Source organism: Aotus nancymaae, unplaced genomic scaffold (genome assembly GCF_030222135.1).
Source record: "Aotus nancymaae isolate 86718 unplaced genomic scaffold, 86718_ANA_hifiasm-v0.15.2.pri h1tg000021l, whole genome shotgun sequence".
Classification (NCBI taxonomy): domain Eukaryota; kingdom Metazoa; phylum Chordata; class Mammalia; order Primates; family Aotidae; genus Aotus; species Aotus nancymaae.
In genome coordinates, this window is record NW_026988433.1 from 22,783,840 (window position 1) to 22,807,562 (window position 23,723).

General features: G+C 44.5%; 1 protein-coding gene across 4 annotated transcripts in view; it reads right to left on the reverse strand.

Annotated features, from left to right (window-relative positions):
- Window positions 1-873: 873 nt before the first annotated feature.
- ATP2A2 (ATPase sarcoplasmic/endoplasmic reticulum Ca2+ transporting 2) overlaps window positions 874-23,723 on the reverse strand; it is a 68,471-nt gene continuing 45,621 nt past the window's right edge. Inside the window, exons 9-22 of one of the 4 annotated variants that reach the window (XR_001110078.2) lie at window positions 20,441-20,529; window positions 19,511-19,613; window positions 18,651-18,782; window positions 12,617-12,739; window positions 12,299-12,517; window positions 11,049-11,384; window positions 9,732-9,952; window positions 8,740-8,942; window positions 7,205-7,290; window positions 6,787-6,920; window positions 6,043-6,160; window positions 5,837-5,957; window positions 4,369-4,768; window positions 874-1,676 (exon numbers count right to left, since the gene is read on the reverse strand). Coding sequence is in view for 3 of the 4 variants with exons in the window: in XM_064379857.1 (XP_064235927.1) it covers window positions 5,688-5,957; window positions 6,043-6,160; window positions 6,787-6,920; window positions 7,205-7,290; window positions 8,740-8,942; window positions 9,732-9,952; window positions 11,049-11,384; window positions 12,299-12,517; window positions 12,617-12,739; window positions 18,651-18,782; window positions 19,511-19,613; window positions 20,441-20,529 (2,034 nt within the window). In the remaining variant the exon portion in view is untranslated. Of the gene's footprint in view, window positions 1,677-2,349; window positions 4,769-5,471; window positions 5,958-6,042; window positions 6,161-6,786; window positions 6,921-7,204; window positions 7,291-8,739; window positions 8,943-9,731; window positions 9,953-11,048; window positions 11,385-12,298; window positions 12,518-12,616; window positions 12,740-18,650; window positions 18,783-19,510; window positions 19,614-20,440; window positions 20,530-23,723 lie in introns of those variants that run through there. The other 3 variants (XM_012469084.2, XM_064379858.1, XM_064379857.1) reach the window with 3 other exon arrangements.

The window sequence follows — 23,723 nt, forward strand, 5'->3', positions numbered from 1 at the left end:
TAGATTTTAAAATTAGACTTATAGAATCATCTAGCTATCCTTGTATCCTGGTATTTTAAAAAGTGATAAAAGAATCATCTTAGGGAGTTCACAAAACCAAAAAGCCCAACCCCAAACCCATCACTGCCAAATAAGCACTAACCAACAGATGAATTCCAACAGCTTCAGTTCCAGTTCACCTCTCTGTTCTGTATCTATCAACAAAAGCGATGTAGAAATTCATATTTTGAATCTGAAGAGCGTAAACAGCATCTCTCCATTGCTATTCTCCAAATCTTTCCAGGCTGCTAACAATGGAGAGAGCGGAGCCTTGGTTTTCTTCACCACGCCAATAAGTGAGGCCTTGTGTGTGTTTCTTAACCCCACTGGTGACACACACTCAGTTGCTCCATCCTTAAGGGGCAGGGAGCCAGGGTGGGCTTCACATGAGTGGACCTTCTACCCGTCAGCTTGTCTACTGTGAAGTCAAGTGTGTGTTTCTTAACCCCACTGGTGACACACACTCAGCTTCCCCATCCTTAAGGGGCAGGGAGCCAGGGTGGGCTTCACGAGTGGACCGTCTATCCGTCAGCTTGTCTACTGTGAAGTCAAGTGTGTGTTTCTTAACCCCACTGGTGACACACACTCAGCTTCCCCATCCTTAAGGGGCAGGGAGCCAGGGTGGGCTTCACATGAGTGGACCTTCTACCCGTCAGCTTGTCTACTGTGAAGTCAAGTCCATGAGGTTCCTGTCCCGTCTAGTCACACGGCCACCCTCACCAGCCTGAGCCTCCCCTGCCTCCCTGTAGAGGAGCAGGCCTGGGTGCGGGGTAGATGCCCTCAGTGCCCATCACTCCCCCTCCCACAGGAGAACAGTCACCACGACACTGAGAATTTATCATAGAATAGATTTATTTACCTGAAACCATGTCTGTGCGACGCTCATTGTTACCAGCACAGAAAGAAACAAACTGATCTCTATTTACAGTCTAAAGTCAAACATGCGTTGTGATAAACTGACATTTAGCATTTTATTAAGATAAATGCATCACAATATTTGTATTGCACCAACATCTGTCTACTGCTTCTGATTTCATTAAATAAGTCACATTTAATACAGTGCAAAAGAGCTGTCTGCACACTCAGAAAATAACTGAAAATGAACTGGAGGCCTACATTTTAACCAACACCTGTAGTGTTTTTAATGAATTTATAAATAAGCAAACTGTACAGGGCCAATTAAAAAGTAGCATGTTGCAATGTCACTGGAGAGGAATCTGGCTACTTAAAACTGAAGGCATGCATTACAATTGAATACTGTACATTTATATAAGCTATGACATTTTGCAGAGAAATGTGGCGACTTGGCTGACGGCTTCTAAGTTCTTGGATAAAGTTTCAGAGCCTCATTCTTCTTGCAGCAAAGAAACCAAACTTCTCTGGAGAGCCTTTCTGATTAAGCTAAATTGTACATTTGTAATTATTATTTTGATTTAAAAGCTAACAACAACCCCATTGGTAATACACGTTTCCTCCACATAACACACAGTGAGTTGGGAACTTTTTTTTACTTTTCTTTTTCCCCAACATCAATCATGCAGAGGGTTGGTAGATGTGTTGCTAAAAACGCACATGCACGCAACCGAACACCCTTACATTTCTGCAAAATGGTTTAGGAAGCGGTTACTCCAGTATTGCTGAAAAGGAAAGAGAGAGGAAATCAGCTTCATGAAATACAGAGAGGAAATGTTAGAATAGCTATTTAAATAGATGAAGATCAACAGCGACAGATGAAAAGGAACATTCAGCTTGATCTTTTCAGTTTCAAGACCAGCATTTCTGATTTACTGTCCCTGAGGCGCCGCCCACACAGGGTAGCATCTAGAAGCACTGGCTCAGTGACACAGACTCCTTGTGTTGTCTGGCTACAGAATAAAGGTTCTGGATGAAAACCCCACAAGGCAGACACAATCACTGCAGGTGTGAAAGCAGCGAGACAGGCAAGAGGACAAGGTCTGGATCAGTGGTGAGAGGGTGAGGCTGATGAAGTGAGCAGCCTTGCAGCAGCACAGCTTTCCCGCTCCTGCCCCGTCTGGGGGCACCTTGGCCTCCAGCCGCTAGACTGCCCTGCCCTGCCCTGCCCTGGAGGGGCAACTGTGGTCCTGAGGCAGTTCCTTCCTTTCACTGTCCTCAGTAAAGGAGGCTGAAGCCTACTGTCTCACTAACTGCAGGGGGTGTTTGGACAATTCGGTGGTTACAGTCACAGAGCAACTGCTGCCTCCTTGCTCACAGGTATTGCAGACGTGGTTTGCTCTGGCCCTGGGCAGTGGCTAGGTGCTTGATAGACACTAAGCTAATGCTTGTGGTCTCGGGTCTTTTTTTTTTTTTTTTAAATTTTTTAAAATTTTATATTTAAGACGGGGTTTCACCATGTTGGTCAGACTGGTCTTGAACTCCTGACCTCAGGTGATCCGCCCGCCTTGGCCTCCAAGGTGCTTGGATTACAGGCGTGAGCCACCATGCCCGGCCGGTCTCGGGTCTTCTGAGGTCTGCCTGCCTCACTCAGGACTGAGGCTCTAGCCCGAGGGGATGAGGGAGCAGCTGTTGTGAGGGAGGTCGCCGAGATGCCCTGCTTGCCTGGGAGCTCACCGAGCTCAAGGGATGGCTTCCTCCAGAATGGATCATCTGCATTTTGCAGAGTGAGCTACTACAGTGGTGTCCTAGTTAGGGTATGTGTGAGGTTGTTGGTCTTCTGGACAAAGCTCAAAGATGCCAAGGGAGGCATAGGGCGGCAACAAGTGATACTGATGGCTGGGCCTTCAGTCACCTGCCCATCAAGAAAGAATGTGGAGTTGAGTTTCAGACAAGAGCTGCCTGACAGCAGGCACATTGCAGGTGGGGGAGGTGCTGGGCAGCTACCGCCTCAGTGCTGGGTAGGGGCCTGAGGCCAGGGATGTACCAAGACCATGGTGCTGGACCTGGTCCTTACAGGTTGACTTAGGAGGAGGAGATGCTGAGATGTTTTCACCTGGCAAAGCTTTCAGTGGAATGGACCAAGTGGCCCTGCTCAAAGCAGCAGTCGGCCTAACCCGCTTCCAGCTGTCTGGGACAAGGGAAGGTGGGTCCCTCTATGGCCTCCTCTGTGGGCTGGAGGGGTTGGAAGCTGAGAAACCATGAGGCTGGCCAGGGGCCATGCCTGTGCCTCCCACAGCAGGCCACACTACATTTTTGGTAAAAGCCGCTAGGTCAAGGAACTGCGTCATGGAAAGCTGACTGTGAGTTTTGTTTGCACTCAACAGTAATAGTGCAGCAGTCAGTTTGCAGCCCAGAGATGCATTCCTTGCATTTGGTCCATTCAACCCATTTCTGGTTATACCTCATGATGCTCAAACTGGCAAACTCTATCCCCTGCTCCAAATGTTCCCTGCTGGGCAAAGCAGCCTCCCTTCCCAAGAGCCACAGCTGCCTGCCAGCAGCCCTGGAGGCCTCACAGTGAGCCTGACTTTTTTTGAGACAGGGCCTTACTCTGTCACCCAGGCTGGCCTCCAATACCTGGGCTCAAGCAATCCTTCTGCTTTGGCCTTCAAAGGGCTGGGACTACAGGCCTGAGGCCTGAGCCACCTGCACAGCCACGGACGGTGCTTTTACTTGGTCTCCAGGTCCCATCTCCGTGCCTTGGACCTCTGCACTCGGCAGCACCTCGTCCTGCTTCATGTCTCCTAACCCTGCCCAAACTCTCATCATCTGCATTACATCTACTGGCCATCCCAGTAACTAGAGCCTAAGTACATTTTTGAGTATAGTTGAGGCCTCACACACTGGCTAAGGAGTAAGCTGGTTTTTGGGCTGTCCAGAGCCATGTCCTACTAACTGTGCTTTAACATCCCCTGCAGAGGTAAGTCTTAGCCACAAAGGACAAGCCCTAGCAAGGGGGAGAGGGGGTGGTGGCCTATTTAAGATGAACCTATTGATACTCCGAGTTCACTGGTTTTAGCTTTTTAATGAACAAGTAGCAGTGTTGTGGGATGATTCCTGGCAGCTGTGAACCCTCATTTTAGCACTAGAGGCTGCACAGCTCCTTCAGCCTGTTGGTCTGGCTGAAAAACGCCTCTCCCCACTCTGGCTTTTGTCTGGCTTGGGCCCTCCCGGTCATCTTGTGGAGCCACTGTCTAGGCAGTCTATGGAAGCCACAACACCAGCCAGCTTATGCAGTGCTTGAGTCACAAAGCAGGCGCCACAGGCAACCCTGCTGCTCACAGGGCATCAGGGAGCACAGCAGCGTCTGACATGGGGGCAGTTTATTCATTAGTGACATATAGTTATCTCACTTGGTGGCAGTCAGTCACTTTTAGGCTAAAGGATCCAAATCCCAGGGAAGAAAATACTCACATTAGTTGATGGATGTTGGAAGGCATTGGAGGAAAACACCACAGTTAGGACTGTTAATGACTTACACACTGTTGGTGAGACTCATCTTGAACATGCGCAAACATTGATCGTAGTAACGGTGGTGGTGGTTAGTGCCACATTCAAATAAAAATAGTTCTATACAATATGTTCATTTGGTCATGTGCTATTTACAGATTTTACAAAACACACACATACACACGCACACTTGCCCTTATGTTCTCTACACCAGGCCAGCAGAAACTTGCATAAAATGTACATCACAGATAACAATTAGTGCCTGTACATTACATTAAGAATACAATTCCTATGACTACCTACGCAGCAGAGCAGGAGCCTTCTTCCCCTCAAGCAGAGTACAACTAAAGTTCTGAGCTAAGAACTGGAGAGAAAGTTGGACATGTCTGTTAGTCCCAGGTAGGCCACTTAAGAGTTAAAAACAAGACAGTTATTTTTCTCTGTCCATTTAAAATGTTTTATTTTTCTTTTTAAACTAGATCGTGACGTGCCACTGAAATAGGCAATGTTGGCAAAACAATGTCTGTTACAATAAAATACATTAGACATTTAAATAAATAACCTTAAAAACTATGTGAAGGGACATAAACCCGGTCGATTGATTCTGGAATGATGTTTTCTGCACAAGCGAGTACAGGCATACCTCTCGTTAAAACTGATGTAAACAGAACGAACCATCGCAATCCTACAGAAGAAGCCAAGCGGGGCAGGGTTGAGGTGGGGGGTGGTGAATGGAGGCCGAAGTGGGTGAGGGGAAGTAGCAAACCAAAGCAATACTGACTGAGGTAGCAGGACTCTGCTCAGTGCAGAAAAATTGGCTTATGAATAAAAATTAGCCTGTGATATCAAATTAAATCCAGATCATCATGCAAAAGACACAATACATGCTATTTAGTTTTAGAAAAAACCACACACATTCATTTCATTCCCTAAAATCTGCTGCCAATTAATTTGCTGACAATGTCTGCTGGCTCAACTATTTTTTTTTTATACAAGGATGAGTATTAAACAGAACACTGTACATGCTTTTTCATCTACAAAAAAATATCTGCATAAAATAGTGTTAGTTCTCTGTACATGTCAATGGACACTTTAATTATGTGTATAAAAAAGGAAAATCTTGCCCCACTGGAGTCAGAAAAAGCAAAACAAAAATCTAGAGTATGAAACCTCCATCACCAGCCAGTATGTTCATGTGAAAATTCAGCAGAAATAGACAGTTGCTTTAAACAATAAAAAATTAATTGATTAAGTTAAACATCTTCTTTATGGAAAACTGTCAGTCAAGACCAGAACATATCACTAAAGTTAGTGTCTGTGCTATAGACCCAGATCACCAGGGGCATTATGAGCAGCACAAACGGCCAGGAAATCCCATCGGTGCATGCCGAGAACGAGCAGGATTTGGTGGCAGGCTGCACACACTCTTTACCAGGTTCCAGGTAGTTGCGGGCCACAAACTTGAGCGTCTCATCCATAAGAATCACAGGCAAGGAGATTTTCAGCACCATTAGCCACTGGGTCACGTTCAGCGGTGTGATCTGGAAGATGAGCTGACGCACAGAGAAGGCATGTCATGCCTCCAGCCTCCCCAGGAAGGAGGTGGCCGGTCCCCAGCCCAAGCCCCCAATCACTTACTGGCAAGGGTTCGACATAAAGGATCAGGAAGTGAAGTGACATGGACAGGCAGATGGAGCCCACGAGCCAGATGTTCTCCCAGGGGGGCATCCTCAGCAAGGACTGGTTTTCGGACAAGCTGCAGAGCAAGGAGAGGTGGGGGAATGCACCCCCAAGGCAAGCATGTGTCACAGTGGCAGTAAGACACTGTTGGACTACACTTCAGTAAAGCAGGTGTTAACCTGGCACCGTCTGCTGACCTAACTCACTCCACCAACTTTCTATGGTGGCAAAGTTGAAGAAGAGAATGTCCCAATGTAGGACAAACTGAGTTTGACATCTACGTTTTGGCACAGCAGACCCCATCTCAGTACGTTCAAAGCTGCTCCCAATTGCCCTGAACACTTGGGCTACTTACAAATTTCCATTTTTGTCACAGGCTTAATTGGATAGTACCATTTGTCTGTGTGAAGGGGTGAGGTTCCTTCCCTGTGGGTGCTGGCACACAGGGCTACCAAAGTTCCTATTTTTGGACCCCATGGTTTCTTTTAAAAAGGAAGAGCTCCTAAGAAACACAGGGCTAAGCACTCCCACTACTTCCTGGAGGTGACGACAGCTTATGCTTTTAATACTGGTGTTGCCTGTTCTTTCTTTCTGGAAGGGAAGAACTGTCCTGTGATCCTCAATCGACCGTGACTACACACAATTTCCTGGTGCCCTGGCCGTCGGCACACTCGCCCCAGCCTGCTGTGAAGGTGCACTAACCTGTTGAGGGCGTTACACATTTCTATGGTTACTAGAACAGACAGCGCCATTGTCATCGGGTATGGCGATTCAAAGATTGCACAATCCACGCCTTCAAAATCCGGGTTATCCTCTTTACACTGTAGGAAATGACTCTGCAACAAAAATCCAATCAAACGCCTATCAGCCCAGTATATTTTTCAAGTCCAGGCACCAACTCCATACCAAGACTAGCACAGACCTGCCCAAGAGAAGAGCCAGCCAATTTGGGTTGGTTGACCCCAATTTCCCAGAGAAGCCCTGGTCCCTCAGAATCATCTTAGATGTAACTGCTTATCATTTGAGCCTTAAGATGATTTGACAGACACCCAAACCACAGAAAGGTCAAGGCCTCACAACACTTCTCATGTAAGGAACAAAAAGAAAGGTGGCTGAGTACCAGCTGGTAGAAGGACACTCTTGGGCCGCCATCAGCAGCAATGAACCACCATGCAGCAGCACCCACGGTAGCAGCGCCGACGTAACCTGGGAACAAACATGATGCTGAGGCACTTGCCTCTGCCACTGCAGGGCTCACTGCCACCGAGACCATGCAGGCCAATCCACACAAGGACGAAGATCAAAGTCATGGGATGGTAATAACAATAACCAGAGTCTGTGGTGCTACCAGCAAACTGCTCATGCCTGGGAGCCAGGGCAACTAGAGCTTGGTTTCTGAAGGACAGGGATACTTCTGGTATAGAAGAACTGAGTAATTTTTCCTCTAGAATGTGTGAGAAAAAGCAACCGCTGAATCTTGTGCCAAACTTTACCCTGGCTGTGCCTTCTCCCCTGAGGGAGCAGTACTTCAAGGCTGCAAGTGTGTATCCTCCAATGTAAGGCTAGATTATGCCATGACTTATGGGCAAACTAATGCTGCCTAGTTGTACATGGATTTATTTGCTCCATTAAAGGCCCAGCAGCAGCTTTCTAGGGGAATGCCGTCAGGAGCTAGGGTGGAACACTGAGCAGCATGGTCCTGGCCTCAGCAGCTCCTGGGATTCCCCCCAACATTAGCTTTCAGTTCAGGAAGTTTACTGCAAAGAAGCAGCTAGGTGCAGCAGAGAATACACAGAATTCAGATGAGGTGTGTATCCCCATGTGGTAGCATCAAAAATGACAAGTGCATATACCCACTAACCCAATAATTACAATGGAGCACGAAGACCCCTGGCTGCAAGGATGAGGCACTACGCCTGTCCGGATATGGAAGGATCTGACAAGCAGGAAGAGGTTGAGACAAGGTCATGCAGTGTGCACAGCATGCCAGAATCTCTCCAGAAGGACACAGGGTACATGAGCTCCTCGACGCCATAGGGAAGTGACTGGCCCAAAACCTTTCCACTTTATGCCATCGTGTGCTTTTTGAATTTTAAGTTGTGTGAATACATTATGAAAACACAACACCTTCCTATGGGATCCCAGGGAAGTAATTTTGCCTCACTTTCCCAATCTTGAATTTGATTGGATGGGAACTGGCACATAGGGGAGGAAGATGATGGCTACAGAGATGATTTATGTACAACAGGGCCTAGCCACTGCACAACCTTTCTTTTGCTTATGGAAACAGGGACTAAGTTTTACGTCTTGGTGACAATTATCTATTCAAATCCCGTCTATGAACTCTTAGAAGGCAGAACCCAGCCTGAGTCATCCTTATCCCTTTGCACACAGGGCTAAATCTGAAAACCCTGATGTTTAATTGCTCATTCACAAAAGCCCAAGTAAGGGCAGGATGCTAAAACTGGAACTAACTGTGAAAGGACTTTAGTAAATTGGGTGTATAGTTCATCAAACTGTAAGAGGGCATCCTCCGTCTTTTGCTACCCTATATGGGGACAGAAGAAAAAACATGCTTTTAAGAGATGAGTTTACAAAATTTCAGCTCACAAACATTTTGTTTAAAAATCAGCAACACAAAAAAACTGTACTCACAGCCAATAGCCAAGTAACGGAAAAAGAGCCACCCGCTGATCAATGGTTCCTTTGGGTTCCGGGGAGGTTTATTCATGATGTCCAGGTCAGGAGGGTTGAACCCCAGTGCAGTGGCAGGCAGGCCATCTGTCACCAGATTGACCCAGAGCAGCTGGACAGGAATCAAAGCCTCAGGAAATCCAAGGGCTGCTGTCAGGAAAATACTGTTTCCAATCAAGGAAAGAAGACACAGAGAGCCCAAATGATTTCTAGCTACTATTTAAAGAGCATCATCACCCCTTCCTCCTCCATAAAAATAAACGACAGTAATCATTAACTTTGGGCAATGAGTAAAAACATTTATACCCAATTTTGAATTAAGGTTGCTTTTTCCTAGTTTATTACTTAAATTCAGCTGACTGAGGCTGGGTACAGTGGCTCATGCCTATAATCTCAGCACCTTGGGAGGCCAAGGTGGGTGGACTGCCTGAGCTCAGGAGTTCAAGACCAGCCAGGACAACACGGCAAAACCTCATTTCTACTAAAACACAAAAAAGTAGCCAGGATGATGGCGCATGCCTATAATCCCAGCTACTTGGGAGGCTTGAACCCAGGAGGTGGAAGTTGCAGTGAGCTGAGATTGTGCCACTGCCTGCAGCCTGGGTGACAGCGAGACTGTCTCAAAAAATAATAATAATAAAAACAAATAATTAAGCTGACTGAGATAAAGCCAACTTTTGGAGGGCAAGAATTTCACGTAACTCCTTGGTTAATTTAGGCTCAGTTTCACGTTAAAGAGGATTCTTTGTGCACGCTGGGGCAGCTGCAGACAGCCCTCCCGAGGGACGAAGCAGCACGGCTTCCACAAGGCATTTCTGTCTTGCCCACTCCCCGCTTCCAACTCAGGCACAAAGACCAAAGCTGCTGCAATCTGGAGCACAAAGTAGGAGAACTGAGCTCCATGACCCATTACATAAAAGCATACAGCAAGTGATGCTGTCACAGAGACCTACCAGACAACTTCCCCCACGTTGGACGAGATGAGGTAGCGGATGAACTGCTTCATGTTGTTGTAGATTGCCCGCCCCTCCTCGACAGCAGCCACGATGGTGGAGAAGTTGTCATCCGCCAGGACCATCTCAGAGGCAGTTTTAGCCACTGCAGTGCCAGAGCCCATGGCAATGCCAATCTCAGCTTTCTTCAGAGCAGGAGCATCATTCACACCGTCACCAGTCTGAAAAGGAAAGCAATGGTTGGGTCAGCCAGCTGGCATGCCACGTTCACAACCCTGAGCAAAGGCTCACTGAATGGAAAGCAGGAGGAAAACGAACAGAGCTCTCGGTCTCTTGGCAAAGAGTCATAAAACTGTTTCCTAAGTTGGTGTCACAAAACACATTATACCTAGGAAATGTAAAATTACCAAATGAGCTTACCAAAGTGGACAAAGGGGACTTCAAAATTTTCTGTGTATCTTGCTAAAAACAAAAACACAACCTATGTGGCAGTCAAGAGGAAGTGCTTGTATCTACATGGATAAATTTCAAGTAGAAAAGTGCAGATTCCAAAAATATGTACATTTTATTTTTTGAGATGGAGTCTGTCACCCAGGCTGGAGTGCAGTCTCGGCTCATTGCAACCTCCACCCTCTGGGTTCAAGCGATTCTCCTACCTCAGCCTCCCGAGTAGCTGGGACTACAGGTGCATGCCACTGCACCCGGCTAATTTTTTTTTTGTATTTTTAGTAGAGATGGAGTTTCACCACGTTAGGATGGTTTGATCTCCTGACCTCATGATCTAGCCACCTCTGCCTCCCAAAGTGCTGGGATTACAGGTGTGAAGTGCTGAGCCCAGCTGTAAAATTTTTTTTTTAAAGACAAGAAAGTAAATTTAACATAATATATCTGGGTGAAAATCAGGTGAGGGGAATAATACTGGAAATGCTTCATCAACAGCCAGCTCTTAAAGAGCACCCAACTTAAAGCAGGGTGATCCACACACAGGGTGACAGACCACTGACTGTGAATACACCCTCAATTTTCAGAAAACTTAGGATTAAAAACAAGTCTCCTTTAACAAAGAGACTAGATCACAAGATTGCTCCTCTGGGACTGATTTAAAAGGCCTTTCTGGGTCTTAAGCTACTCTGGGATCTTCCCTGCAAAGAGCATACACCATGCCAAGTATTGATGATTAGAATTTTAGAGAAAAGACCCAAATCATGACAGAAATTTCAAATTAGAAAGCTATGACAAAAAATTCAGTGGTCAAAATTAGGATGTACTATACGCTCGTGTAGCCCGAGTCACCTGTACATGTTCAAACATGCTCACCATAGCTGTAATCTCATCAAAAGACTGAAGGAATTCTACGATTTTAGACTTGTGAGAGGGTTCAACTCTAGCAAAACAGCGGGCGTTCAGGCAGGCATCTCGCTGGGCCGAGGGGTTGAGTTCATCAAACTCCCGGCCTGTGAAAGCTTTTGACGACACATCCTCATCCTGCCCGAAGATGCCGATGCGGCGACAGATGGCCACAGCAGTGCCCTTGTTGTCTCCAGTGATCATGATGACCCGGATGCCTGCTTGTCGGCACAGCTTCACAGAGGAGGCCACCTCGATTCTCGGAGGATCCAGCATGCCCACGCAGCCAACGAAGGTCAGATTGGTCTAAAGTAAGAGCATCACTTTAAATAAAAGTGGCAAATTCTTGGTTTTGTCCTCTAGTTTTAAAAATGCCCAGTTAAACACTGAGACAGGTTTCCACATTTTCTTTCTTTTTGAGACGGAGTTTAGCTTTTGTTGCCCAGGCTGGAGTGCAATGGCGCGATCTTGGCTCACTGCAACTTCTGCCTCCTGGGTTCAAGCGATTCTCTGGCCTCAGCCTCCAGAGTAGCTGGGATTAGAGGCATGTACCACCACACCTGGCCAACTTTATATTTTTAGTAGAGATGGAGTTTCTCCATGTTGGTTGGGCTGGTCTCAAACTCCCAACCTCAGGTGATCCACCCAACTCGGCCTCCCAAAGTGCTGGGATTACAGGCATGAACCACCACACCTGGCCAGTTTCTGCATTTTATTATGAGAAAAAAATACCACTATACCCGTTATCAAACCATTCTTTAACTCTTGTGCTATTCTGAGCACACACTACCAAAGTTTGTTCCTTTTGTTCATACCTGTAGGATGTCACATCCTTGATATGAAAGAATTATACTCGAGTAGAAAAGTGGAAGGAATCTCTAACTTGGATCTTTTGACCTTTAGTAACTAATGAATATTCTAGAAATAGCCCCATTTAAAAAAAAAAATCATGATTTAGATGAGCTGCAAAATGGGGTTTATAAGCTTATTTAAATTCATCTTGATTATTCCTCTTTGAAAACAAACTTTTACAAAATTATTAGCTATGTTTGAAGCAACAATCTAAATTTTAAGGGTGACGCAGTTGGTGAGTAGAAAAACAAATAACCACACCTCTTTCTTGGCAAAAGTGAGAACTGTTTGACCTTTCGCTTGAAGGAGTACTGTTTAACACAATCAATTGTGCAGGGTGTGGACAAAGAAACTTTTCATTAGCTAACCTCATATCTAATAAAGTTGGCAGAGTCTTCAAGGTGCATTTCTTCTCTTCTCAGTGGGTTGTCATGAGTGGCCAGGGCCAGGCATCGCAGTGTGTCGCTGCCACTACCCCACTCTCGAATGACAGACATGATCTTCTGTTTGACTCCAGGGGTCATTGGAACCTTAGTACTTCCAACTCGAATGTGGGTGCACCTGTCAATGACACCTTCAGGAGCACCCTGGAAATGTTACAGATTTAGATCAACAATTTTGTTTTATTGGCTCACTGGGATCTTCACCCTGGTAAGAACATCTCAATTGTAGTCTGCCATACTTGCCTTCACAAACATCTTGCTCATTGATGTCCTGCTTGGTTTATTTGGTGTACAATAAACTGACATTGATTTTCTATCACGTGAAAACTCTAGAGTAAATTCCTTTTTCATCAGCTGTTTAATGACCTACGAAGGGAACAAATAGCGAATACTACTGGATGACAATTTCTGAACATTTTTACTTGTTTAACAAATATTCATTAAGCACGTATTACATGACAGACGCTGGGGATATAGCAATAAACAAAACAGACGAGTTTTTGCCCTCATGAAACTTGTCCCCTATTTTGGGAGACAGACTAAGATGCAAAAGTAACACAAATGCTATCGGAGAAAAAGGGAAGGGGGATAAAACACTTGAGTATGTACAGATTGTACTGTTACATAAAGTGGTCAGAAGGTGGCGACACTTGAGTAAAACCCTGAAAAGGTGTGTGAGCCAGGTGGGTGGTGGTGAAGACCCACTGGGCAGACAACAGACGTGCAGCCTGGCGGCTTCTGGAATGGTGAGGGAGTGCCAGTGTGGCTGGAACAGAGTTTACATAAGAAAAAGGTGAGACAGGTAATGGCAGAGGGTGGCAGAAGCAGGTCATAGGACCTCAAAGATAATTATGGGGCATTTGCGTTTTATAACGAGTAAAAAGGGAAGACGATGGAGGGTCTCAAGCTCTAGTTGTTAAGGTGTCTGGGCATGGTGGATCACTTGAGGCCAGCAGTTTGAGACTAGCCTGACCAACATCGTGAAACCCTGTCTCTACTAAAACTACCAGAATTAGTCAGGCGTGGTGTCGGGCGCTTATACTCCCAGCTACTCAGGAGACTGAGGCAGGAGAACTGCTTAAAGCCAAGGGGCAGAGGTTGCAGTGAGATGAGATCGTGCTACTTCACTGCAGCCTGGGTGAAAGAGCAAACCGTCTCAAAAAAAAAAAAATTGGCTGAACGGAGACAAGGAACACCACTGAGTATAATGACACTGACTTGAGCTATGGAGTGCTAGAGGTGGAGACATGGCCTGGAGCAGAGCTGTCCACCTTAACTCTGTGTGAAAATGGCAATGCTCTGTGGCCACTGTTCATGTGGCTGTCACATGTGGCAGATAAGCTCTTGAAGTGAATATGGCTAGGGCACCTAACGAACTGTTTTTAAGTATTCTAAGTAGCTTTAGATAGCTAGTGGCTACTGATTAGAGTTTAGTCATGAGACCAGAAGAGAACACAGGAGTAACTATAGACAAAAATGGCTGAGGACTATGCATGGAGCTTTCACCTCCCGGTGCTATGTGAAAGATCTAGCTGAGAAGACCTCGAAGGAGAGGCTAGGGAGGGAAAACAAGTGTGGGATTGTGAAAGCCAAGTGAAGAGGTACTTTAAAGAGGGAGCGAGTGACAGCACCAACCAATTGGTAAGATGGAGACTGAGAATTAATCTTTGGCTTTACACCATTACCTACAGCTAAAGATACTCCACTCTCTGCCAGTTTTGGTATTCTTCTTGCCTATTACACAGATCAGGAATGCCAGTATAATACTGAGTAGAAATGGTGAGAATTCTGTTGCCCTGAAGTAGAATGTTAGCATGGTTTCTGTGTAAACACACCGTCAGTGTTAAAGACATGCTTTTCTAGTCTTAGTTCAGTGTGACAGAAGTTTCATCATATGCATCTACTGAGGTGATTTTATCATTTCCCAGCTTAATTTGGTTAATGTGGTAAGTTAATTACATCAATTTGCCCCCACTGACACACATTTAAAAATCCTCATAGAAATCCCCAAGAACATTAGCATCTAACCTAGGAAGCTACAGGAGCCCCAAAGCCTGCTCAGCTGACTAGATGGGGCTCAGGGCCCTGCCAGCCACTCAGGCAGCAAAGGAATGGGTATGAGTGCAATCCTGGATTCTGTATCATCTCAATCACACGTGTTTAGTTTCAATTAATAATTTACACCAATGGTACTGGGAAGACTAAAGGAATGTGCAGTGATTCTGAGGAAGCCATGGACCTACCCTGGTAAGAGGTCTTAGGGCTTGGGAGTGGGGGAGGGAAATCCCTTTCATCCAGTTCGGGCTAGCCAAGAACCACGAACCTAGCCAAACAAGCCATGGGGCCAAAACGCTGGGCCTGCTCTCTCTGCCTCCAAACTACAAATGGGTTCCTGCTGTCTCAAGTGGAGAGAGAGGCAGAGCTTGTGTTTGGAACTCCTTAGTGAACGAACAGCATGACAGCTGTTTCCAATCCCTTGGCCAAGGGATGTGAAAAAGATGAGGCAAGGGAGCTCTGGAGCAGGGAGACACGAGGATGACAGCGTTGCCAGTACTTGTGTGGTCATTGGCTAGTGAGCCACTGTTCAGCCCCATGTCATGCCTTGTTTCCCATCACTGGGCAGGAGTAGTCAGAGGTCTAGAATGAAATGACTCAAACCCTCAATTTGTGAAGCTGAGTTTTCAGGCCACCTCAGATTTTTAGTTACACCAACTAATAGATCACAGTGACGCTCTACCAGGATCCACCTCCTTACTTATTGGCAGAGTGAATGGTCTAAAATGGAGACAAGGAGCCTGGACTGCTTCGGGTTCATGGAAGCCACATGGGTAGAGGGAGGAAGCCAAAGGAGTGGTCCAAAGCCTTCATGGCTCTAAGATTGCTATCTGTGAATTGTGCATTGGTTTACTGAAAAGGAATCTATACTTCAGCTGAGACATTCTCAATTCCAGTGTGAGTTTTGTTTTCTCAGTACATTATAAAGAAGACAAAATCCTGTGAAGGAAAGCAAGGGCACTGGAGTGTCCTTAAGATCAGTTCTGCCTCATATTAATCGGAAGACCATGCCACATAGGTTATGGACGGGCTCGGTGTCCCTACTTGCAGGGTGGACAGGATGGTCTAGAACACTTCACCCTGAGATTCTGTGTGGTCACTAAAATGCTTGATATTTGAGGTTATTAAGAAAATAGTGTCTACACTCTTCCCACCCCCAACCCAGGCTGTACTACCACTCAATGATACAATGCTTCCTCATCTGCCCTCTTAACGCAGAAAGGGATGAAAAGGTTTATGACATACAAAAAGCATTAGTAGTGACAATTGACCATTTTGCTAAATAAGCCTTGCCTTTATACAGCTTTATATGACAACTAGAAAAGGCTGGGTTTTACCTTTCTCTTCCCCTAGTCCTGTTCCTTCAGGCATGCAGGACCTCTCCCTGTCCCATCGCTCCTTATTCTACCAAGGAACCCTGAGTTACACAATGTCCTATAAAGAGGCCGCATGTACTGACCAGCAGCCACATGGTGATGACAGACAGGTCTGACATTAAAAAGAGGTATGTTTGGCAGAGCCCAATTACATGGGAATCCAAGCTCCACAGCTAGGAGGCAGTGGACACTGACGACGAGGCTCTTTGTAGGCAATTGGTCAGGTGGACCTATTAGAGGACCATGTGGCTGTGCAGAACCCTGGACTGCAGATAGAGGGTATTCACTCTAAGATAGTGTAGGAGGGCTCTTGCCCAACAAGCAATCACATGCAATCAGCCTGTCATATAAAAGGAGCAGCTGCTGCTTGCTACCGCACAGCCCAGGAATGATGTTTCCCAGGTGGTGGTTTGAGGGGGCAGGAACCAGACATAGACTTTGGGGGCCTGACTTGCATCCCCAAGCTGCTCCTCCCTGGCTCCTCTGGGGGCATCACACTCCTTCTGCCAATACATCCAGCTTCCGCAGTTCCCATTCCTGAGCTGCCTCTGTAGCTTGCTTCTCTCCCATCTGTCCTTGGCACCCACATTACTGACTGACCCACACAGCCTTTGTGTATTGTAACATGTAGTCTGCAAATCACTTCTCACTTTAGCCAGAATAGGATAAAGGGAGTTATCCTTCAGGTTTAGCCACTTCAGGCCTTCATTTTTTTTGAGATGGGGTCTGAGTCTGTTGTCCAGGCTGAAGTGCGATGACACTGCAACCTAAACTCCTGGCCTCAAGTGATCTTCCTGCCTCAGCTTCCCAAAGTGCTGGGATGACAGGTGTGAGCCACTGTTCCCAGTCCCTTTCAAGTTCTTAAGTTGAGCCAAGTGACAGGCAGGGGGACCAGTCTTTTGAGGAGACCCAGGTGCTAGAGGCTGAACAGGTGGCCAGTGTCCACAAAAAGCCATTGCAGAGTGTTCCTACTCAGGTCTAAGCTCCCGGGGTTTGTGAAGCCACAGAAATCTAAGGGTAGTACTGCAGGACAGGTCCAGTATGGTGGTCTTGGCAGGAGGGAGTAGCAGCTCCTGGATAGGAACCTCGTCCAGGTCAAACTCACTGTGGAGACTCCAATCCTTGCTACTGGCCCTTGTCATAGTGATGGTGGCCGAATAAGCCCTGGCTCAAAGGCTCTGACAGGCAGAAAAAGACTCAGAGCCCACTCATTTGTTCAGTGGATACATGGACAATGCCCGTGCCTACTGCCACTGCCACCGTCACTACCACACTGACCTTTAGTATTTGGTTATGCTGGTATCATCAAATGAGTTAAGAAATATTTGGTGGCCGGGTGTGGTGGCTCATGCCTCTAATCCCAGCATTTCAGGAGATTAAAGGAGGGCAGATCAGTTGAGGTCAGGAGTTCGAGACCAGCCCAACATGATGAAACCCCATTTCTACTAAAATACAAAAAATTAGCTGGGTGTGGTGGCGTGTGCCTGTAATCCCAGCTACTCGAGAGGCTGAGGCAGGAGAATTGCCTGAACCCAGGAGGCAGAGGTTGCGGTGAGCCGAGATCGTGCCATTGCACTCCAGCCTGGGTAACAAGAGCGAAACTCCGTCTCAAAAAAAAAAAAAAAAAAAAGTTTGGTGAATGCTCCTTATGCATTTGAAAAGCATACAAATTAGCGTAATAGAAATGTAAGTTAGGCTGAGTACATTTACTGTGTTCAAATCTTTCGTATGGTTACTGATTCTTCATCTTGGACTACTTACTGTATGAGTGTCCAATCTTTTGGCTTCCCTGAGCCACAACGGAAAGAGAATTGTCTCAGGCCACACATAAGGTACATTAACACTGCCTGATGAGCTTTAAAAAAAATCTGTGACTGTGAATCTGTTTACTTTTCCTTTTATTTCTGTCAATTTTTGCTTTGTGTGCGTGTGTTTTTTTTTTAGACAGAGTCTCATTTTGTCGCCCAGGCCAGAGTGTAGTGACACAATGTCTATTCACTTCAATCTCCGCCTCCTGGGTTTTCAAGCAAATCTTGTGCCTCAGCCTGGGGCTAAAGGCACGTGATATTATGCCCGGCTAACTTTTGCACTTTTAGTAGAGATAGGGTTCTGCCATGTCGGCCACGCTGGTCTCCACTTCTGGCCTCAAATGATCTGCCCTGCCTGCCTGGGCTTCCTAAAGTGCTGGAATTACAGGCATGAGCCACTGCACCCAGCCTCTTTGTAAATGTACCATTTGGCACACTCACAAATGATCTGGCCATTGGATTTAGCACCAGATCATAGGTGACTCTGACAACGGGTTCTTACAGACTAGTAGAGGCAAGAGCTTGACTGGAGTGGATTTCAAGAAAGTGAGAGGAGTGAACATGGGATAATACATACAAATAGCTCTTTCAAGAAGTTTAACTGTACAGGAAAAGAAAGTGTGGTAGTTAACAGGGGAAATAAGGTCAAAGGAAAGTTTTAAAACAGTCACACACTATTATTTCCTCTATGCTGATGAACATCTAGTAGAGATGGAAATCAGTAGTACAGCAGAGATGTTGGGAGGAGATGGCTTCTGCTAGGAGCAAGAAGACTGTTCACAGTACTATAGGAGAAGGCAGCCCCTGTGGGCACAGATGGTCGCTAAGGGAAATTATTTATTAATTGCTATTATTTTCATGGTCAAATACACAGAAAGAGCATCTTACCTGAGAGTGAATATGGGGAAGGAAATACTGTTAAGTTTGAGGATACAAGGTATAATTAGTTTTCTAAGAGAGGACAGTGAGGACACTAAGTGTACATACACTTAGTGCATGATAAGCAGCATGAACAATAAACCAGGTTCAAATACTAACCGAGTTGCAGGCATTTGCACGTTCTATTTTAGAAAGACCCTTCAATTCGGTATCAAATACATTCATCTTCTCTACTAGGCAAGTGAGAGCAGTCTCTGTAGCTTCTCCAACTTTTTCATACACACCCTTTGCCTGTATTGGTTAAAGGCACAGAAAGTAGAAAAAAGGGAGAAATACACAGATAAATTTCTCTTTAATATTTTTTTCCATATAAGGACCATCTGTCCTCTATTACATCATTATTCTATGGCCATTTTTAATCCTCCTCTGGAACAGGTGACCCAGAGAATTAAAAAAATACTCAAAGTACAGGTACGCATGTGATCTTATTCTAATAAGTAGGTTTTTCATTTCCCTTAAATATAAGACACCAATCACAGTATTCATTATTTCACGGAAACATAAGAAGCCACTGATCACACTATTGAGTCAAAGAGAGACTTCACATAATAATGTAATTCCATGTCATTGCTTACCATTCAGAAAAGTTAACATTCTGTCTCTGACAGGGATTGGCTTGCCTTTGAGACAGAAACTCTACCCTTTGCTTTCAGGAAAGGATTTTCTACCCTGGGTTTTATTAATTTCTAGTAAGTATGTTATCAACAGATAAGAACATCACATACACCACATCTCTTAGTTAACTAACTGCAATGCTCAGTCACAGACAATAAGTGAAAGGCTCTCAGTTTTCTTTGGTGTGGTCTTGCTGGCCCCACCATAGGCTCCTGAATGGAAGGGGAAATAAAATCAGGAACCCTTGATTTTCAAAAGGGAGGAAGGAAGGCTGGACTTTCATTCCACCTACCCCACCCTTGAACTAGGAACAGTCATTTCTTCTAATTTATGAAGAGACTTACCTCATTGTAATCCAAAGCAGAGTCATTACAAAGGGCACAAATTGTTGCTAATTCTACCAGACCATCATACTGGTGGCATTTCACTGGTTTATCATCTTTATGCCTGCCAAAAGAGAACATACTCTTTTTTATAAAAAATACATATTTTATTGCATTTTAGGTTGTGGGGTACACGTGAAGAGCATGCAAGACTGTTGCATAGATACATACATGGCAATGTGGTTTGCTGCCTTCCTCCCCATCACCTGTATCTGGCATTTCTCCCCATGTTATCACTCCCCACCCCCTGCTGTCCCTCCCCTACTTCCCCACCACAAACCCCAGTGTGTGATGCTCCCCTCCCTGTGTCCATGTGTTCTCACTGTTCAACACCTACCTATGAGTGAGAGAACATGAGGTGTTTGATTCTTGTGTCAGTTTGCTGAGAAAGAGAAAACACTCTTAAGAGCAGGGTGTGGTCAGCTCTATTGATTTTTCCCCAATTGTTTAATAACGAAAAGACAATTTTGGAGACAATAGACTGGAAAAAATTCCAAAGAATCTGAGTGATCATTCCGCAAAATCTGATGCCAGAGCCAGTATTAGACAAATACAAAAGAGAGAATGCATCTCTGATGTCAGAAATCAATCAGTAACAAGACCAGAAATTCTTAGTCAATTTAATTCTTCCACTACTGGTATCAGTGAGTAACAAACACAAATCCCACTTGAAAGTTTGGACCCCAGAAGATGCAAAAAGATGACTGGATTATAACCTGTGTTTCATCTTTCAAAGTTTTTGTTTTAAAAAAAAATTTACTACTTTAGTAGTAAGCGTTGATTTGAGAGCCACATTCAGAAAGCTGTCTTAACTTTGTACACATGCTGCAAATCGATACAAATACTAGACTGCCACACCAGAGCCTTTAAATGAGGAGGAGGGTTACTCACACTTCTCCAATAGGTGCATATGTTGATCCAGTTATGGTAAACTCATTAAGGGAACAAGTATCACCTTCCACTCTATCCAGAATGAACATCTGTAGGGGGAAAGGGCATCACAGTATTTAAAGGGGATTTTAAAAAATACAAATATACTACCTTAGTTAGCTCAAGACAAAGGCAAACCACCTTTTTCATTTATGAACACAATTTTAATAAAACTCACTGAGGTTCACTCAGCATCAGTACTGTCCCTTACTCTAGCTATTACATTGGACTGCCTTGCCCATCACACTCCCGACCAATCGAACAGTTTGAAAAACAGCATCACTGAGGTGCTGAATCAGTGAGCAGCAGTGGCACCAAAGACACAACCCACACAAAATCCAAGTTATGAGGACTCCCGGTCCGCAAAAGGTCAGTTTTAGAGACAAGTTACTCTTTAGATTGCTCAGAATTCCAAATTTCAAATGGCTGGCTGTGAGGGGGCTATTAGGTAGTCCTGCCTTAGAGCTAAGCACAAAAGCTTGGGAAGAATAAACTCACATTTCAGAGCTTCATAAACATTTCCCGAGTAAAATAAGACAAACTGCTTCTCTGCTCCTTCCCACTTATTTTTATTGTGGCAATAGCTCATGTTCTATGAAGCTGCATAACTATATGTATACAGTAAGGAGCCCGCAGAGCTGAATGAATTGATGTTCCCTAGACAATACAGATGGAAGCATGCTTAGGAAAGGATTTTTATTTTTTAAAGCGATATAAGTTATTTTCTTAAAGATAATTCTTTCCCCCTGCTTGATTTGCATTCACAAATTATAATTCAGAAGCCCAGTTTGGAAAAGTAAGATTTAGACTTGTGTTTTCATTGCAAATGAAAACTTGTAAAACCTTCTCTAAAAAGAAAAAGAAATATAGAAAGTGATGTCTAAGCTATTTTCTCATGCTCTCTTGCAATATGAGGAATTAATAATTTGATCAAATCATTCTCTAAGGGGAATTTTTAAAATGTAAAAACAAGTTTAAAAGGCCATGTTGTGTTTTAAAAACATATTGTTTCAGAGCAATTCATCTCACATACGATAAGGAAATTAGCTAATATTTATTTTAAAATAACTTTTTTTTTTTGAGGTGGAGTTTTGCTCTGTCACCCAGGCTGGATGGAGTGCAGTACCATGACCTCAGGCTCCCTGCAACCTTTGCCTCCCAGGTTCAAGTGATTCTCCTGCCTCAGCCTCCAGAGTAGCTGGGATTATAGATGCCTGCCACCATGCCCGGCTAATTTTTTAAATTTTAGTGGTGATGACATTTCACCATGTTGGCCTCAGGTGATCCACCTGCCTCGGCCTCCCAAAGTGCTGGAATTACTGGCATGAACCACCATGCATGAAATTTTGAATCTATACCAGAGCCCAAAATATTTTAAAAGACATTCGGAATTTGAATCTACATTAGACTGAAATTAATCTACATTAAACTGAAATGTACTTAGATATTTTTGATTGTAAGCAAGTCAACCATTCAGGATATGCCGGATGAAAATCCTCCTAAGTCAAGGGCGGTTATGCAATACCACTGCAAGAAGCCTCCTGCAGAATACCAATTAGCACCAGCTTCCTGTTGTGAGGCAGAGCTTCACTCAGAACAGGCAGGCTTTTTCTTTATTATAAGAAAACATTTTAAGTCAAGCCATTCAAGGGAGAATAGAAGAACAAAAAAATTTTTATAATGAACTGGGAAACTGAAATTTTAAAAATTACAATTTTACATATGGCTTATTTTCATGGACATAAAAACTATGCTGAGGAATTAAAGCTTTCAGGCTAAGTTAAAACAGTTAACTGGGAGAAACAGAATAGTAAAGACAATTCCCTTTCTCTTCCTGAAACAACCAGTATGACAAAACTAACTTTTAGCCAATTCACCCAAACTTCTGGTTCCAAGGAGTAAGAACTTAAGTAGCTCAAACACCTTAATATCCTGGAGAAACCTAAGACAAACCTAGAAGCTTTCCACTTTGAAAGCTGGAACACCCCAGTTCTGTCAATTCTAAATGTGGGTTTGGACTTCATAAGGAGCTTGCGGGGGAGGGAGAACCTGTATCTAAAAAATCATCATGAAATTAAAATTGGCAAGACAAAAATTCACACAGTACTTAACTGATTATAAAACAATTTCCGATGTTAAAAATAATTATCTAAAACCTGACGATAAGGCCAAGGTAACTATATCCTTTCAATATCATACAGAAGCATTATTTAACAAGCCCATTCTAGGAAAATGTTACACTGTGCTATTAAATAAAAGTTCAAATATATGAGGTTTCCCTATAAGACACTGGTTTTGTAATCTAACCTAGCAATCTTATTCTAATATTCTAATATTGAACACTTCCTCAAATAGATTCCCTGGCTAATCAATGAGCTGAATAAAATCTTTGACACATGTCTACTCTGTATGAGTCATGTGTACCTTCTGGAATAGACTTGTACCAAGTTGTTTAAGCAAAACCTAAGGAAAGTGAATCATAGAAAAATAATTCAGCTGTATAATTATTGCATTATTTATTCAGTTGTTACTTTTCTTTTTTTTCCCCAGGAACAGGTATACTTTATTGAATGCCATTGTAGAAAAGAGTGTGAGGATAAAGGGCTGATATAGGACTCAGCTCAGGGACAGGGAGAGGAATGGAAGGTGGAGTACGTGGGAAACAGGTAATGGGCAGAGTTCCTGGCCTGGATGATGCCTCCTGATCTATCAACAGACTTGCAATATCGATATTGGGATGATGATCAGCAGAATGGTCATGATGATGCCCAAAAATCAGGGCCCAGATGTTCAAGCACTTGGCAGTGGAGGCATAGGCCTGGGCCCCAGTCAGGTCACCAACCATCTTCCTGTCCCTAGACTTCACTATTTACATATCATTTATACTAAGTAATCCGGAGATGATTTCAAGTATACAGGAGGATGAACAAGGTTATATGCAAGTACTGCAGCATTTCACATCAGAGACTTGAGAATTTGCAGAGTTTGGTATCTGAGGGAGGTCCTGGAACCAGTCTCCAATGGATACTGAGAGATGACTGTAGGAACAAGCATGCTACATTCAACATGTTATAGAAAAACCAATTAGGACTTCAGGTAGGGAGATTAACTAGCAGCTTTCTCTAGAACTTATCTGTTAACATACACCTAGAAACAGAGGATCAGGCAAAGAAGAAAGGAGGATGAGTTCGGTGGCTCATGCTTGTAATCCCAGCTCTTTGGGAGGCCAAGGCAGGAGGATCAC